Source organism: Leptosomus discolor, chromosome Z (assembly GCF_034619465.1).
Source record: "Leptosomus discolor isolate bLepDis1 chromosome Z, bLepDis1.hap2, whole genome shotgun sequence".
Classification (NCBI taxonomy): domain Eukaryota; kingdom Metazoa; phylum Chordata; class Aves; order Leptosomiformes; family Leptosomidae; genus Leptosomus; species Leptosomus discolor.
Window position 1 is genome coordinate 65055756 of NC_141419.1, and position 19658 is coordinate 65075413.

The 19658-nt window shown below is 38.3% G+C and overlaps 1 protein-coding gene across 2 annotated transcripts in view; it reads left to right on the forward strand.

Annotated features, from left to right (window-relative positions):
• FCHO2 (FCH and mu domain containing endocytic adaptor 2) overlaps positions 1-19658 on the forward strand; it is a 95263-nt gene that overhangs the window by 28060 nt on the left and 47545 nt on the right. For both annotated transcript variants that reach the window (XM_086480038.1, XM_086480039.1), the window contains exon 9: positions 19150-19194. In XM_086480038.1, the coding sequence (XP_086336164.1) occupies positions 19150-19194 (45 nt within the window). The remainder of the gene's footprint in view (positions 1-19149; positions 19195-19658) is intronic.

The following is a 19658-nucleotide window of genomic DNA, read 5'->3' on the forward strand; positions in this document are numbered from 1 at the left end:
GTTCTGCATTTGAGGACTGTTCTTAATAGAAGGGTATTTCAAGTCATAGAGTAAATGTTGGAAGTCTTTCTCTGTGTGATGAATTTATTAATAAGGATAAGAATGAATCTGAAATGAAGTACTAAGGAGGGATGGGGGTTTTTGTGTGGACTATAAACAGTTTCTAGATATAGGCAATAATTTTCTTGAACTCTCATCGGCATATCTGAAATTTCTCTTTGAACAGTGATGTCCCTTGTACCAGATTATATGGGCTCCCTCTGGTGGCTAATTTTTGTCACCAAAAGTCATAATGTGCAGGGGCTTCTAGAGTTTAACACTGTTTTTCTAGTACAAATAATGTTTCTTTCAAGCAGTAATGCTTTGTGAGGTTTTTCTAACTTCACTTGTGGACTTTCCTGCAATGGCTCTTTTTTAACTGATACCTAAATAACTTACCTAGTCAGCTTTATCACCTATTTCTTACTGAATTTACTTTAAATATTTGTTCAATTTCAGTTTAGTTTTTAGTTTACAATTTTTAGTAATACAGTGTTTGAAGAAGTTGTGTTTGTTATTTGTTTGCTCACTTCCATTCAGTGTAAAAAAAAAAAAAAAAAAAAAAAAGCCACATACACAGAGATGCAAATCTTTTCATTTTAACTGAAAAAACACGTGGCTTATTGTAAAACATGGAAAAATGGAAAGAGAGCTGGCAGACCTGCAATAACCAGTAAGCCTTCAGGTCAGAATTTAACGTGTTCTGTGAACCCTTTTGAATATTCAGAGGGACCTGGTCAAGCTCAAGAAGTGGGCTCACGTGAACTTCGTGAGGTTTAACACGGCCAAGTGCAAGGTCCTGCACCTGGGTCAGGACAACCCCTAGTACCGATACAGGCTGGGGGTTGAAGGGATTTGGAGCAGCTCTGCAAAGGAGGACTTGGGGGTACTTGTGGATGAAAAGCTGGACATGAGCTGGCAGTGTGCGCTTGCAGGCCAGAAGGCCAACCATATCCTGGGCCGCATCAAAAGAAGCGTGGCCAGCAGGTCGAGGGAGGTGATTCTGCTCTGCTCTAGTGAGAGCCTACCTGGAGTACTGCATCCAGCTCTGGAGTCTTCAGCACAGGAAAGGCATGGACCTGTTGGACCGAGTCCAGAGGAAGGACACAAAAATTATCAGAGATGGAGCACTATGAAGACAGGCTGAGAACTGGAGGAGAGAAGGCTCTGGGAAGACCTTATAGCAGCCTTCCAGTACTTGAAGGGGGCCAATAAGAAAGATGGGGACAAGAAATTAAGGCTTGTAGCAGTAGGACAAAGGGTAATGTTTTTAAACTAAAAGAGGGCAAATTCAGACTAGATATAAGGAAGACATTTTTTTACAATAAGGGTGGCGAAACACTGGAACAAGTTGCCCAGGGAAGTTGTGGATGCCTCATCCCTCAAAACGTTCAAGGTCAGGTTGGATGGAGCTTTGAGCAGCCTGATCTAGTTGAAGGTGTCCCTGCCCATGGCAGGGAGGTTGGACTAGATGACCTTTAAAGGTCCCTTCCAAACCAAACTATTCTATGGTTCTATGATATGTTCCTACTGTTAAGTCTAATAGCAGGTTTGATACCATTCGTTGGAAGATGCCTTTGTCACTCACATGATCCTACAGTGTTCATCAAAACTTGTTGACCACTTTTCATGAATTGGTTTTCTGTTTGTGATAGGCTGTTGCTCCAAGTTCGTTGGAAAGTTCGTTTATTTCACAGCAGAAACTGTCTGCTTTTCTCCCACCCAAAGTATATGTTAAATCAGTAACAGAGATGATGTCTAGTCCAGATTAATGACATATCAATTAGTTCTAGAATTATTTCTTGAAATCTTCTAATAATCTGTTAAAAAATTGGTTTGTTCCAGTATGAAAAGTTGATGCTGCATGAAATAGAAACTACTAGGAGGTAAAAGCTCATATTCTTCCTAGGTCTTAAGTCTGAAATTGGCAGGATAATATCTAATGTGTTTGAAGAGGTTAGTAAATGCCTATATAGCTGTAGTTGGTCATGAATGATTTTTAGTTTTTAGCTACTTGAATTACTGTGCCCTCTTGTCATATGTGGGGAACTAACTGTGTGTGTTTGTCCCTGTGTTGGTTTTTGCCCACTACACAGTTAACCCAGAAGGTATCTTGCAGACCAAATGAGAAGACTTAGTTGTGCTGCATTGCCCAAAAAAATGGGAACAAAAGCCAAATTTAGATGATCCGTTTGCATTAATTTATTCTGGTGTAATTGTTAGTAGCTGCTGGTAATTTATTAAGTTGTTCCTCTTATTTTTGCACTTTTTCTTAAAAACTTAATAAAGAAGAAATAAAAATTTTTGTTGTGATACAGACAAAAATGGAAAACCATAATCTTTGCTGGCTCGTTAGCCCTCCAATAAAACAATGCTCTGCAGATGGCAATTATTACATATGCTGTGCCATTATTCAGTGTGAGAGGGGTGCTGGGTCATCTTTTAACTATAATTAAAAAAAAAAAAATCATTGATTTTATACTAACTTGGTCCATCTTTCACAATCTGAAGAAGCCAGAACATAATTTGTAACTGCAACACACAAGTGGGCAGAGAACACCTGGCAGAGAGGAATAGTCACATGCAAACAGTCTTCTAAGTGTACCAATAAAAGCATCTAGAATTTGGGCTGTGGAAAATACAAGCCCATAAAAATATTTCTTGTCTCCTTTCATTATCTATCCAATAAGCTTGAACTTTATGAAGGGGCTAGAAATAGTTCACATTTTTTAAAACAGAGTAAAATTAGTACCTGCAATCCATTAGCACTTTGGAGTAAATGGTAACAACAGTACTTTACAATGTTTATTATCCATGATTGCTGTTGATCGGCCATCCCTGGCTCTTGCATATTACACAGTAAAGCATCTCATACACACAGCAAAGCATTTGACTTTTGTTCCCCTTGTCCTTTTACATATTAGGAATAATAGTGTAAGTCCTTTTAATCAAATGGTGCTTCCACAGATAACAAGATTTTAAAAAGGACAGCTGTAAAATTCTTGCTCCATTTCCTCTCTCCACCAAATCCAGAAATTGGCAATTTGGTCAGTAATTGATCTGTAATGCTGGTTAAAAAAAAAGTATTTGAGATCTGTTACTTTTTGGAGCTGCTGAAATGTATTTTGCTTTATTTGCCTATGCAGAAAAGAATTGTCTCAAGGTTCCTGGTAAGTCCAGTCACAGGAAAGTTTAAGGTCATGGATGTCAAATGGAGACATTAATTCAGGATTGGGTTTTTTTTTAGTTGTTTTGAAATTCTTTCTGGGGAGGCTATCAAGTAGTCTGGAGTTGAGAAATTTATCGGTGACGCAGGGCAGCTATAATGTCAAGATCTCCACTGCTTCACAAGGTAGCCCATATCAGAAAAAAATATCCTGGCATTCTTGTCAATGTGCTGGTGATTGTTGTCTGTTCTGAGGGAACACATTTGGGACCTCTGTTTCTGGAGAGCTAACACATTTCATTTTTTGAAGTCTTAAAAATAATGGTTTATTTAGGTAATGTATTCCTGCTGAAAGCAATGTCGACTTTTCACAGGCTGCAAAACTATTGATAAAACGTAATTTTATTATTTGGATGGTAAGCAAAGCAGTTTAATTTCCATTCCTTATAAGTTCATTTATGCTGCCAGCATTGCCTGTTAACAGAGTCATAAAGCATTAAAGCTTCAATTTAGTAAATATTTAAAACACAAAATTTGCCTAGGCTTTAATTCAACTGATTTCTGATTCAGTGAACTCTACTGAATTATCAGTTATTTGATTAGAATAGTGTTTTATCTGTCTGTTGGCAGGGGCTGGGGGGGTAGTGCAAAGTTTGGTATGAATTCATAACGTGTTATCAGGTGTTTTCTAATTGCTTATGTGGGCGTTTTAGTCCTAAATGCCTATGGGAGCGTAGCACTTATATGTTTTTTCCAAAATGAATGCAACAATGTCAGTGAGCTGCACCACAGCTGGGAAGCTAGTGCAGATAGCTAGTGCAAATACTATAAATGCACAGTTGTGCTCACTCCATGTTAATATTCCTGTTTAGTTAGTGTGATGTGTTAAACTACATGTTTTCTATCTAATGAAGAAATGTATGAGATGAACAGGACAATGTAGGAAAAAAAGGGTTAACTATTACTCTTAAGGAATTTTGGAAACAAGTTAGTCCCTTCCCAGAGATTGAGAGGCAAAACAAGGGCCATGGAGTAATGAAGCTTCCTTTGATGAAAGCTACTAGCTTTTTATGTGCTTGAATAATGAATTCTGCTTTGAAAGAAAGGCTTGAAATAGTGCTGGGTGTGGCATTTATTTTTTCCTTGGGTTTTGTTTGATAACACAGTAGTTTATAGCATTTATAAAAATGCTTTCCTAGGACACTAAACAGCAACAAAGAAGATAGAAATAAACAATGAAAATCATGAATACTAATTTTTGAACAGCTCTGCATGACATCTTTAAGCTTCTTTTTCACAAGGAAATATAACAAAGCAAGTATTTCTTTTATGTTCTTATAAATTATTTTCTTTTCATTTTCTCAAAATATTGTGAATATTTTAATGCTGCCAGCATTTGTAATTAGGTGCATAAATAGCCTGAAGTGTCACAGTTTTTCATAGCCTGTGCCCACACGTAATTCTGCACAGAAGGCTGACTGAGGAACGAGTTTAGTTTATCAACACTGAGAGTATCCAAGGGATTCAGAAAAGTATTCTTTGTAAAGGAAGGCAGATCATGCCTATATTTCAGAAGTCAATAGAAGTTAAGTGTGGATATTTTTGAGGATTTTTATGAGAAGCTGGGCTTGAGGCTGGTAAAAAAGTATTTAAGGATTCTCTGCTGTAGTGCTTTGTTTTCGATAAGGAGCTGCACACTCAAGAGCTGTACCAACAAATGTGTCTTAATTCCTGTCCTAGATGTCTGTTTTATTTTGCCTGCAAAAATTGGGTCCCTTCATAAACAATGAACCTGCCAAAGCTGATGTGGACTTTAGAAGTCTCATCTGCCAGCTTAGATTTTTAGTAATTACATATACCAAAGTTGCAAATTTGTTTTAGATTGTGATTTATTTTTAAAGGTCTGGAGACTTATAACTGTACAAGTTTTGTTCAAAAAGTCTCAATGCAGGTGGAAGACTAGTAGCATTCATGAAAATACCTTAGACAACATAGACACAACAGGGCAAAAACTGGGCTTTGCATAGTCTTGGACACTCAGTAAGGTGGAGTACTGTTGAGTACTCTTGAATTTTCTTGCTACAAACATACAAAACCAGTTGCAGCCTGAGGCAAATAATTTTTGGGGGCTGTGGGAGCAAAGCAAGGAAAAAGATATTAATTAGGTGATAGTCATCAGAAAATGCAGTAGTATGCAGGATAGGTGCTACTACAATTATAAAATAATACTGAAGAGCTTTTAAACACTAAAGATTATATAACATCCTGAGATGTGGTTTATGCTAATAAAGTAAATAAGACCTGTATTTTAGTTACATAAAGTAGCGTAACCTTATGGAATTAATATTGAGTGAAAGGTTTGGCAGTTTTATTTATTGGAGATACGTCTTTTGTTAAGATAGGAAATGTTCTTTGTGCAGAATTGACTAGACCTTTAACTGAATGGCCTTTTCAAACATGAAATTTTCACAGGAAGCGTACTTAGCAAAATTAGAAAGAAATAGTGTATTCTTTTCTCTGTTTTTTTTGTTGTGTTGGGTTTTTTTTCTATCGGAAGATAAAGCTTAGAAGAAATGAAACTTTCTGAAATCTGGAAAGATTTGGAAACCTATTTGTGAACATCTGTACATATAGTTCATTCTTAGTAGACTGCAATGTTAGACGAGAGCAATGACTTGAGACTTATAACACCAGCTTTTTGAGGAAAAATGTGGTTTTAAACTAGGGAAACAAACTCAGAAAGCTAAAATTGGGCTTAAAAACAAACTCAAAACCGCGTGTTTTGTCTGATAGACTGCCTTCCTAATAAAATTGGAATAAATCCTAAACTGTGCATATAATCGTCTATGTAGTATTAGTGGTCAATAAATTGTGTTGCACAGAGTCCTGCTTCTGATTAACTCACAATTTCATTGACAATAATAGTGCAGTGTGATAGCATATTATACCAGGACAGACTACCATTGGACAACTTGGGCACTGAATTAACTGTCTGGTCAACTAGGTCTGTCTGTCATACTCTTTCTTGAACAGAAATGTTTATTCTGGCATTTAAAAATAAATTCTCAGTTGACTTGTATTTGACCTTGTGTGTCCATGGTGATTCTCAGGAAGTGCAGGATCTTTTCTGCTTTGTCTTCATTATCTTTTTGTTGTCTTAATTGTTATAGATCACCTGGGTGGCCTTCTGTGTCACTAATTCCATTTTAAATTATGGATATTGATTTATCTGCATTTTGGCAGTGTAAGGTACAGCGTGGTACCCCTTGACCTGTTACCTGAATATTATGAGGGTAGGAGAAAGGAAAATGTCGAAGCAGTAGCTGATCGAGCTGGCTGCACAGACTTAAGCCCAGGTTTAAACCATAACAATAAAATCTCAAATTCCCATCTTTTATTAGTAGTGTTTTTCATTTAAATTCTTTCTTTAATGTTGAAATTAATGTGATTTGAAGAATTTTCTCTATTGGTTGCTTTTTTCAGAGGAAAGGGGATATCTAGAAAAACAGTGTAAGAAGTGCTGTTACTATCATTAAACTTCTTCCTAAGCTGTGGGAATTTAGTTTCAGAGATTCCCTCCCTGTTTTACTGTCATAGCTGAATCAGTTCTTCAGAGGATTGTGTAGTTCTATATCATTTTTGATAGCCTTGTTCAGGAAGAACAGACAGCAGTGAAAAATGGGGGTCTTGTCACATGCATTCATCCTATTCGGAACCACTGACTTGGATACAGTTATGGATAATACTGGATAATAGTATGCATATCTTTAAATACTGCAACAAATTTCAAGGTCAAACCTATACTTTCTTGGGCTCCAAGGAGCTCTTTGCCCATAAATGTGGGGAAGGGAGATTTTGTGGTAATCCTTCATAACATGTCTCTTTAGTGTTACTCCTGTGGTTTCAACTTTCTCCCCCCCAGCTAAGAAGTGTCTTGTACTTCCCATAAGCTACAGAAAAAGCATACCAGAAAGAATTTCACGTTGACTTTCTTTGCTTATTGATGGCGTATGTGTGGAAATTGTCTTACGCTAATTAATACTTCCCATTTTACAGTTGGGGGTCAAGAGGTGGTTGAGCACATATACTTTTCTTCCTTTTCCCACAAAATGAATCTTCTGTACAAGTAAATAGCAAAACAGTTTTGAAACACGATGAAGCAGGAAAATGTTCCCATGGAGAGGATTTCATCTAACTGAAAAAAGATTTTGCTGTCTGAAAAATTCTGGATGCTAGAAAATGTATTATCCTTTTTTTACTCTTTAGGGAACGAGTCACATTAAGCATCTTAACCTCCGATGATTTCACAAGTTTAATCACAGAATTATTCAGGTTGGAAAAGACCTTTGAGAAAATCAAGTACAACCGTCAGCCTTACTCTACCAAGTACAACGCTAAACTGTATCTCCAAGCACCACATCTAAACAAGCTTTAAACAGATTAAGGGATGGTGACTCAATCACCTCCCTGGGCAGCCCATTCCAATGTTTGACAACATTTCAGTGAAAAAATTTTTCCTAATGTCTAGCCTAAACCTACCCTGGTGCAGCTTGAGTCCGTTGACTCTTGTTCTATCATTAATCACCTGTGAGAAGAGACCAGCACCTACCTCTCTACAATGTCCTTTCAGGCAGTTGTAGAGAGCAATAGGGTCTCCCCTCAGCCTCCTTTTCTTAAGACTAAATAGCCCCTGTTCCCTCAGCTGTTCTTGATAAGACTTATTCTCTAGGCCTTTCACCAGCTTTGTTGCCCTTCTCTGCGCTCTCTCCAGCACCTTGATGTCTTTCTGGTATTGAAGTGCCCAAAACTGAACAGAGTACTTGAGGTGTGGCCTCACCAGTGCCAAGTACAAAGGGACGATCACTTCCCTACTCCTGTTGGCCACACTATTCCTAATGCAAGCCAGGATGCCATTGGCTCTTTTGGCCACCTGGGCACACTGCTAACTCATATTCAGCTGCTTGTCAGTCAATACCCCCAGGTCCTTTTCTGCCGGGCAGCTTTCCAGCCACTCCTCCCCAAGCCTGTAGCGCTGCCTGAGGTTGTTGTGACCCAAGTGCAGGACCTGGCATTTGGCCTTGTGGAAGCTCGTACAGTTGGCCTCAGCCCATTGATCCAGCCTGTCCAGATCCCTCTGCAGAGCCTCCCTACCCTCAAGCAGATCAGCACTCCCACCTAACTTGATGTCATCTGCAAACTTACTAAGGGTGCATTCCATCCCTTTGTCAAGATCATTGATAAATATGTTAAACAGAAGTGGCCCTAGTACTGAACCCTGCAGAACACCACTTGTGACCAGCCGCCAGCTGGATTTAACTCCATTGATCACCACTCTCTGGGCCCAGCCATCCAGCCAGTGTTTTACCCAGCAGAGTGTATGGTCATCCAAGCCATGAGGAGCCAGTTTCTTCACTAGAATTCCATGGGAAACCGTGTCGAAGGCTTTATGGAGGTCGAGGTAAACAATATCCACAGCCTTTCTCTCGTCCATCAGGCGAGCCATCTTGTCATAGAAGGAGATCAGGTTCGTTAACCAGGACCGGCCTTTCACAAACCCATGCTGACTGGACCTGATCACCTGGTTGACCTGTAAATGACTCGGAACGGCACTCAAGATGATCTGCTCCATGACCTTCCCTGGCACTGAGGTCAGATTGACAAGTCTGTAGTTACCTAGATCCTCCTTTGGGCCTTGTAAATGGGTGTCACATTTGCTCCAGTCCACTGGTACCTCACCAGTTAGTCAGGACTTCTGGTAGATGATGGAAAGAGACTTGGTGAGCACACCCACCAACTCCTTTAGTACTCTTGGATATAGCTCATCCGGCCTCATAGACTTGTGTGCATCTAAGTGGTGTAGTAGGTCACTGACCACTTCCTCTTTAATTGTGAAGTCCACATTCTGTCATCCCTCCCTGTCTTCCAGCTCAAGGTGCTTGGTGTCTAGGGAACGAGAAACCATACCCCTCTTTGTTTACAGGGACAATGTGTGACTGTTACAAAGATACGATTCTTTGAAGCATTCTTTAAAAATGAGGGGCATAATTTGACAGGTTTACAATGTCTAGTGTTCCAAAATCCTCAATGACTTTCTAAGAAGAAAACTTCTTGAATATGTCTCTGCACTTCTTTCATCACTGCATACTTGCATGGTCTGCCTTCAGCAGGTGAACCATGTACCATGCACTCAGGCAGAGCCATTTGTTACAGATACTTATATTTATAGACTAGGCTTATGCAGTTCTGCTGCTTCTTAGTATTTTTCCCCACACACCCATATAGCTTTCACAAGACTTTGCTACTTTCAGCCCAATTTCACAGAAAGGTAGAGGTTTCAAAGACTTTATAAAAACGAGGACTTGGGTAGAGAAGAAGGACCTGAACTGGTCATGCCGCGTAAGAGAGGTGCAGTTGTAAGGATGTACAGCACTCACTTGAAGAGTCAACAGACAGCTGAGTGTGTGTGTGTGTGTGTATACATTGGCCAGCCACTTAGCCTGTGGATAGTTCAAAACCAGGCAGATCTCACGTCCTGTTTATGCATCCAGAAAGGAAATATGGGGTGAAGTTGAAGTATAAAGCAGGAGAGGAATTGAAAAGGATGTGAAAAGGGGCTGGGAATGGTGTGGATGGGACTTGGGGAACATAGCATTCTGCAGATTGGTGTCTTAGCTGATATTAATTTTGCTGGTCACAGGCCTCATGCTTTCATAAATTGCAGCTGAAACTTATAGTATTTGTTGACATAGTCAGATGTTGCAGGCTGGTTGGATCTCTAACTTGAAACTCTTGTCTTGGGTAAGTGTTTAATGTCTCTTGTTGAAAATTCTTACGCTATCTGAGCAATAAAAAATATTTTCTTCGTAGCTGAAGATGTTTGCCACCTTTTTAGTTGAGAAAAAAAAAAGTCTCTGTGCTTGCTGCTAATAAACATCTTAATTGATAATAATTATTTTAGAGCTAGATAGATTATGATCCTTTTCTGCTTTGGTTTTGCTCTATAATCCATGTGGAAATATTGCCCCTTGAGAGCAGTGTGCTTGCTGTATTTGTGGATCTTATACCCACAGTACCAGAAGAGCCTGAGATGAAAAATGTTTCCTTTGATCTGGTGAACTGAGTGCAGGGCTGGGAAGACTCGTGACAGAATCAGGGTTAGAATTGATTGCTTGTTTAGTAGATGCTCTCCTTGTGTGTTAATTTCTTCACCTAAAAGATGACTTTAATTGGAAGTGCTAAATATGTTGCTACTGGTAATTGTAGTTAGTTGTGCTGCCCCCATCACCTGTATCTTTTCTTTTTCAAAAGGAGCACTGTCACCATGCTACAGTTTACTTTTTTCAACATGAATTTTAAGAAAAAGGAGGGTTTGGTCAAGTCTTAAGCATCTCTGGAGGTTATGTATCAGGCTAGGCTGATCCTGAGGATGTAACAAAGAGTAGTCAGAAATTCAGTGATTATTGTGGTGGAACTGTGTATTTGTAGTTAGATTAAAGGATACAGTTTTATCAGCATTACATCTGTTTTCCTTCAGATTGGCCTGTTAACAAGCCACTAATATTTTCTGTTTCTTACCCTCTTTCTGGCAAAGTACAGCTGACTGAATCCACAAACTAATGTTTGCTTGTGGCAGCCTGGTACTAGCATGATAAATACATCACAAATATATTATCTACCTCAAAGGTATTAACAGACATTCGTCTTTAGTCTGCATTCCTATGAATAAGCTATGCTTGAATTTGATTTTGTTTCTTCTTGTTTTAAATCTAGAATAAGAAGTCCTTTTCTGAGGGAAAAATAAAATTCTTCTTATCTTTTTATAAAATCACTTCTCTTTTTTTTTGGACAGGCAATAAAAATAAAAAGTTACTGTTAGTAACATTGAGAAAATATATTTAAGCTTCCTGCCTTCTAAATTTGAAAGCTTGAAGTTGTTTGATAAACATGTCACAAGATCAGATGATAGCAAGAAAAAGATTGCTTATATGTTTGTGTACATACAAAATTGACCTTTGTGATGCAGCTTGACATCTAAACACTAGAGGCAGTCATTTGTTTTGACAGCAGAATTAATTGAGGCTAAAACAGTCGAAATTCCACTTGTATCAAGCTGTTCATTAGGAATTGCTGTCTGGCTTTAGTGCTGTCAGAAAAATAACCTGTTCTGCTATGATTAAATAGCAGAATGATGGTCGGTCCACTGAATTTGAGAGAGAGGTTGAATAAACTTTCTACTGCGGAAACAATTCAGAAGTGACACGCTGCAAGGGGGGGCAGAATGTGCATTGATATCCAGCTGAGCTGTCAACTGGCACTGAGCCAGGCACGCAAAGCTTTGCCATTTGAAGTAGCATGTGAAGCATATGCAGTTAAAAAAAAAATGTCCTCTTTTCATGCATGATTTACACTCAAAGAGACAAACTTTTGTTTTTATCGAAAACAAGAATATGGTTTGTTATCATATTTGTAACAACAAGTACAGGTTTACGGAGGTTTTTTTAAAGCTTTTTCTTGAAACAGATATGTTAATGTTTATGTGTGTGCATGCGTGTGTGTAAACTGATTCCTCAGGATGCGGGGAAGTGCCTTTTTCTTGTCTGTGTTTCCAGTTATTGAAAATTAAATGCAGTTAATAAAAGTAAATGCTTGGGTGGGATAACAATTCTTTCTGTCATGCATATCCACCTTAAACTAGAAAGGAGACGGTTTCCAAAAGCAGATTAAATGTAAAGCAGTTTTTAGTTGATTGTTGACTTCTTGATTTGTTTACCTTTTTAGCTCTCCGGGATTTTCCAGTTCATTGATATACTTACTGGGGGCTCTTTTTCAGGGTATGACATAATATTATGTTTTCATTCCTAGTAATAGTAGTTGGCTTTTGTATTTGCCTTGTTTTTTAAAGAATCCAAACAGTAAAACTTTTTTTTTTTTGCCTCTATTGAGGGAAGTGCAAATTATTTTAATGTTTTGACCTTAGCAAAATATTCTCCCAGTGTCTCACTTATGAAGGTTTTGCGTAAGGGGTATACAGATAGGTTAGAAAACGTATCTGTAGGGTTTCGTGGAGTTAGATTTTATAACTCTTTTCAAGGCAGTTGATGATGAAATTGACTGTCTTCAAGCTAATTAGTGTCAGTTTGTAGATAAATTGAGTAGCAGGTGTAAGGTTGTTATGTAGAAACCCTCTTTTGTAGTTGTCTTGTGTATACTCTGACAATACTGTTCCCATAGATGTGGGCTAAATATGTAGTAGATACTCTAATGTAACATACAGTTCAATTACATTTTCTTTGTCGTTGAGTAAGATCAGTATCTCTTTATTGCTAGCCATCCACTTTGCCTCTTAGTATTATGAAAGGCCACATACTCTCATGCCTTTTGTAACAAGAAAAACAGTACATGTATTTTCTAAACAGTCTAGGAGATGCATCCTGAGCTGCAGACTCACTGGTGCTTGATTTATGCCAGTGTCTCTTTTTATAAATTATTAGATTAATTAAAAAAAAAAAAAATCCGTTTATTCAAATTACTTTTTCCCTTTTTTGTTCTAGCAAATCAAAGCTTCCTCATTTTTGAGAGCTTAAGAACTGACCCGTTCCTGATTTATTTGCTTCAGTCTCTTGTCAGATAGCAGTTTTCTGCTTCCATATGTCTGTAAAACCATCATACATTTGCCTTTTCTTCGTGTCCATATCTGTCCCACAGGTAGAATGCTGTGAGCTGCAGCAACTTGCCTTGGAAAATGCTTTAGGATGATGCTTGGTGGGAATGTTTACATACAATTAGAGGAGCTTACTAGTTCTTGATGCCTGCTCCCTTTGTAGAATACTGAATTCTCATTAGCATCCTGATAGCTAATATGTATCCTTAAGTGACTAAAATCTCACTAGATACTCATGGCTCTTTCTGCTATAAAGGCTAACCTTCATTTATGCACTGTTATTTTTTTCTGTGCTGTACATGTAGAGTAACACTGTCAAGTTGATGTACAGGTATTTGAGATACTCAAACCATACTTGCCATTCTGTGGAGCAATATAACAACAGGCAGACCAGACTGTAAAAAAAGTTATCTTGAGCCTGAAACTCTCCATGCTTAACTCAACAGAATATTAATTCAGAGACTTTTGCAAGGGTTGGACTAGATCTCAGCTATAACTTTTTACTTGCTCCAATAAATGTCTTAAAATGTATTTTTGATTTTTACAGTGCTGCTTTAGTTCCAGTGTTTGCTTTTATTTTGTGGTCATATGAACACTTGAGAATAGGCTTCCTTCTCAATTCACATTGTTGTCTTGTTATGAGAAAAAGAACAAAGGAAATCTCCATGCTTTGACTGTAGTACTTCAGAATATTGTGGTGGTTGTTGTTGTTGGATGGCAACATCTAGATGGTCCTTTTCAGTGCTTCGGACTACCATGTGGCCGGCACTCTAGAGACTGCTTCAGGGAATAACTTCAGTCCTCGACATCAGCAATGCTTCTTAAATGTGAAACAACTGTGTTTCTTTCTTTGGATGTTGCAGTGGGCAGAGAATCTGTGTGGTTTCTTCAGGAATTTTGGCTATTATAATATTCCAGATTCTGAGCTGAAATCCTTGTTGGTGTTAAGCCTTTGCCTGTATTTCAATCATTTGGCACAAGTCTGTTAAGAAAACTTTTCTGCCTCATAGCGAAGAGGTAGTGCATCCATCTTAAAATCTTCATGTAGCTGTTACAAGTTATTGTGATACCAGCACATGAGTTTGCATGCTTTGACTTGCATTTGTGTATTACACCTGTCTGGCAAGCTCCGTTAATACCAACCCACTGGGAGTTTTTGACTATACCGTCTATTGATTAAGGAATCAAGAATCAGAAAGATAGATGTTATGGTGGCTCAGAGAAGAAAGCTTTCTGAGGTGTTTTTTGCAGAGATAATGCAGATGCTTTTGTTTCTGTATGCACAAGTGGACAATGCAGGGGAAATTCTTAAGTATCCAAATTCCTTATTGATACTGTGCTCCCATAGCAACATGTGTGCCTAAGGCCTTTTGGCTGGCTAGGAGACTGAAGCTGGTTCTAGCAGGAGACAATGTGGTCACACTACACACTTGTGGCTGGGCTACGATATTATTACCTCTTTAGGCACAAAGGCATCTGCCCACAGGAGACCCCATCTGTTATGTGGGCTACCAAAAGCTCATCACAGCTATCCTGTTTTCTATATTGGTTCACTATAGAGCGCCACAGAAAATGTCTATTTCTGTAATGTTATTTTAGTTTAAAAATTCTGCTCCCGAGGCAAAACATGATACTCCCTACAGCAGGCATATAGGAAGCAGAACTGTTGGGAGATCTGAAGTTACAGAACAAAACTCCTTAAAATTAAAAACTGCTACAAATTGGACTCTATTTGGCTCGGAAGGGCAAAATGTATGAATTTGCCTTTGCTGCAAGGAAATAATGTAACATATGTTATATTGGTGGGTGCAGGCTGCATACAAATTTTACAAAACCAGCAAACATATTTGTGAATTGGAGGAAAATGCTCAGCTTAATTTTTTAATTTTTGTGGATTCGTTAGGGACAGCCACTGGTGTCTTGAACTTCTGAGATTCCAAAGGATGAAGAGCCCTATAGAAGTTTAAGTTGAGTAGGAAAAGTAAGTTAGGGTCAAAAGATGCTTTTGAATTTTAATTGATTTATACGATTTGTTGTAAGAAAATGTTGTTTTCGTGATTGTTGTTTTATCTTTCCTGCAGTGAAGCAGCTAGTATAGAATCATTAGGTTGGAATAGACCTCTGAGATCATCAAGTCCAACCGTTGACCTAATACTGCCATGCCCACTAAACCATGTCCCGAACTGCCACATCGACATGTTTTTGAACACCTCCAGGGATGGTGACTCCACCACTTCCCTAGGTACCCTGTTCCAATGTTTGACCACTCTTTCAGAAAATAAATTTTTCCTAATGTCCAATCTAAACCTCCCCTGGCACAACTGTCACTAGTTACTTGGGAGAGGAGACCAACACCCACCTCACTACAGCCTCCATTGTAGAGAGCGATAAGGTCTCCCCTCAGCCTTCTCTTCTCCAGGCTGAACAACCCCAGTTCCCTCAGCCGCTCCTCGTCAGACCTGTTCTCCAGACCCCTCACCAGCTTCGTTGCCCTTCTCTGGACACGCTCCAGCACCTCAATGTCCTTCTTGTAGTGAGGGGCCCAAAACTGCACACAGTATTCGAGGTGCGGCCTCACCAGTGCCCAGTACAGGGGCACGATCACCTCCCTGCTCCTGCTGGCCACACTATTGCTGATACAGGCCAGGATGCTATTTGCCTTCTTGGCCACCTGGGCACACTGCCGGCTCATGTTCAGCCGCCTGTCGACCAGCACCCCCAGGTCCTTTCCAGCCAGACAGCTCTCCAGCCACTCCTCCCCAAGCCTGTAGCGCTGCCTGGGGTTGTTGTGACCCAAGTGCAGGACCCGGCACTTGGCCTTGTTGAACCTCATACAACTGGCCTTGGCCCATCGATCCAGCCTAGTAGATGTAGAGGTAGGAAAAGAGAGCAAGTGTGGGAAGAAGGGACTACTGTGATAACTCTTCCTGTTTTGGTGAAGCATATAATAAGCTAATAGGTATCATTGAAAAGAAAGTGTATTTAAAATTTCCAACTTAACTTCACAGACCTCAGTGGAAAGTGGGACCTGCTTACTGAATTTTTTTGCATAGCATCTTATTACTATCTCAGGCAATTCTTCAGTAACTGAAATTTTTTTCATGGTGCATAGTCTTCCCTATAAGAAAAGAATGCATTGTTGCAAGAGTGAAGTGAGTTTTGTGGGGGCTAAACGAGCTTTTGTTAAATCTGATTGAAAATGCTGATCTGATCTTCATGTCTGTGTGTTTCTGTACCAAGCATGAATGTTTGTCTCTTCAGATAAAAAGTTTTTCAAGCTATAAAAGGAACTACCTTCAAAGACAGTGTTAGGCAGGTGTAATGGACAAAATACAGCCACTTGGATGTGTTGTTAAAGGAAATGTTTGCTTTCTGCTTATGTTAGAAGTGGAAGTTAAAGATACTGATGTGAAATAAGGGTGAGTTTTACTTGAGCCTCGAATGTTTATTTTGATCATTAGTGTAGAAGTCTTCAAAGTCTGGGGATCAGTCATAGTAGCTGGAAAGGGTAAAGAAAAATATGGTATTCTGAAAAAGCTTGAATATTGTTTTTCTTTAAAAATATGCTGAAGTCTGTGTTGTTTAGAGTTTTTTCCTTCTGTTTTTGTTTTGGGGATGAGCATTTGTGGTTGGTTTGGCTTTTGGTTGCTTTTTTTTTTTTTCCTGGCCAAATGGGAATATGTATAGAAGCAAGAAACAGAAGTAGTTTAATCCTTAGCAAAGTGATGAAAAAAGTATTGTCTGAAGTGTAGTGCTGAAGAAGTAATGGACTTGTTCTTCAGCTTCTATGTTTTATGATATTTTCTGAATTTCTTGCTGAATGTATTTTGAACAATGAAGTTTAAATTCCTAAAATAGAATGTTGATTGAATCAGTGTGGGAATGTAGACATCTACAGTTCTCTAAATGTATTTTTCTGGATTTTTTTGCTGTTCTTTGTTTTGTGAGATACCCACATTTGCTGATTTGTGGAGTACGCTGACTTTAGTTTGCTGTGACTTTAGTGAAGAGCAAAGGAGAAGGGACTAGAAGACTGGCTTAAAATGCCCGTATATTTACAATATTTAGTAGAATGAGAAAGCTGTTAGGAATTTGTATTTCATCTCGTTATATTGAATAATAAGACTTGCATTTGAAATCATTTAATAAATGAAATTAAAAGGGCAGTTAAGACTGCCATTTGAGATTGGTCTTTTGATATTCTGCTCTCAACAGCTTCATTTGGAGGTCAAATAATTACATTATGATAAATGGGGTATTGATGGGTTCTAGTCCCAGATTCTCATTCTGCTACTAGTTTTACAAGCACTCAGATCTTTTTTTACTGGTAGGGAAAATTTTGCAGACTCAGTCTTAATTACAATTAAAAAGTTATTACTTTGAGCACACCTTTTTTAAAAAAGAAATCATTAGAAGTCTGCAAAACTGCATAGAAAATATTAGGTGGATTTTATCTAATATGGCTAAAGTAATTCTGTTTGCTTAACATGTCAGCTTCTCGGTTGTCTTTCTATTTGTTTGACATAAGCAAAAATCTTTTGTAGTTTTGAGAAATACTATCATGCGAGAAATGCTGGTGTTTATACTGAGTTGAACACAATTTTGCACTGCGAGAGTTATATACTGGGGGTTACATTACAGATAGAACGATTTGAGGTACTTAACTGCATGAATCAAATACAAATTAATCCCAGTTGTGTAACTTACAATGCTAATTCACAGTGAAATTATTTTTTTGTGTTCATTGTGGCATGTCTAATTGCAGCACAGTGATTTGCTATTTACTATTTAAAATCAAATTGAAGCTTGTAGTCTCCATGTTTCTTGTATCTCAGGTCTGTTTATATCAGCTATTTACTTTAAGGATACGACATTAATTTTGAAAAGAGCACAAGTGAAAATCCTGGAAAATACTTTCAAGTACGCCTTTTATTTTATTTTGAAACACCCTGAAAATTGCACAGCTTTTGGTTATTATGGTGGATGCTCGTGAATAATCATAACTTCATAATAAAGATAAATCAAAGCACTTACCTGCAGGTGTGTTTTGAGGCAGGAGTTAAAGTAATTTCTGTATTTGAGGTGTCCACAGTTAATTTTAATTGAAATTCTCAAGATTTTAAACTCACTTGAAGTAGCTGCGTTAAGTGCGGGAGATGGGGGGAGGGGCAGGCGTTTGTCTGCCTTCGAGTATAGAATTGAGAATGGGTTGTTTTCCCCTTCTATCTTATCTGTAATGTGCCTATTTATAAACTTGTGTGCACTCCCTCAAAATGAATTACAGAAAGAGAACTAGTAACCCCTGTGTCACAGCGCTAGCATGCTAAAACCTGTGGGTTTTTTGCCTGTGGATACAGTTCCAAGCAACTGTTTCAAACACGGGCCAAACGGCTAGTTCGTAGTATGGGCTGAAAGTACTGGTGTCTGCCTGCATGGTTTCCTTGCACTTGCACAAGTGCTGGTGTGATACTGCCATCCCATGAACAAGATCTTATGAAAAATCACTGGTTTTTTCTGCATGTTTGCTCCCTAAAATGGCTCATAGTGGGATTAAATAAATTCTAGACCTGGCCAAATGGAAGGAATGAGGGCTGGGACTTTGCTTTGCAATGGCAGTTGGCTGTTACCTTGTGTCAACTGTAACGGAAAGCCATAATAATGATTTTGTTTAGATATAGCACTTAACTAGTGTTCTCTGCTTTTTCTGTCCAGTTTAGTCTTAATGATTTTTGTTTGAAGTTTTGTATCTTCTTTATTGCTATGTTTAAGATTCTGTATGCCACTTTAACTGTCTTGGTAATTGGCTGTGAAGAAGAAACAGAAGAACTAACAACACAGAGTTAACAGAAATGTGAATCTCAAAATTAGGGCTATAGCTGTGCTTTTTTCCTTTTTGATTTTTCTTTATATAGCTCTTGTTCAGTAAAAGAAGATAAATGGAAAACTTTACACTGGTACTGTATTATAGATGCAATTTTGAATAAGGAGAGGACACCAATTAGAGATGTTGCATGTGGTTGTAGTCACATAGGCAATTGAATTGTATTTAGACAGTGAGCACTAGTATTTTAATTTTTCAGTATGAAAGAGTGAAAATATTTAATGATTTTCTGTACATCTGTGATTTTCCAATCTGTTTGACCATTGCCAGGGAAATGGTGCTTTTCAGTTACCACCTAAATTTATAATCAGATTATCTAGTATTTCAGGAAATATTAATAGTCATTATAATATCTTAGATTAGGTTTAACCTAATGTTTATCTTCATTGTAATTTCTTGAAGGCCCTATTGAATTTGAAGAATGTAACACATCCAGTGCAGTTGAAGGTGAGTTGTGGCATAGTTATTTATGTAAGAATGCTGTGCATAAGGACCTGAAACTGTGGAGTGAAGGGCATTCAGTGTGTGAATCTGTATAACTTCAAAGTACTCCAGTAGACTAAAAAGCAGTTTTCTTTATGAGAAACAAAATTAAACAGAAGTAAGACCTATGATACTTTATATGCCTAGTACACAAAGGTCAGAGCATTTTAATGCTTCTTACAAATATACTTTGGCTAAGACCCTGTCTTTGCAGAGGTTTGGATTTGGATCACTTATGACTGTGTTGTAACTTAATTTACAAGTGTCAAAACATGGCCCAGGCTCTTTCCATTGTTGCCATGTTAGTTATACCAAGTCTAATGCAGTGTTATGGTCGCAAAGCCTTTCTTTGTTGGCGTAGCTTATTTTGCTTAGGGGATTGTTTTAAGTGGTTAAGAACTGCTTTATATGCATAAGCTGTGTATTTA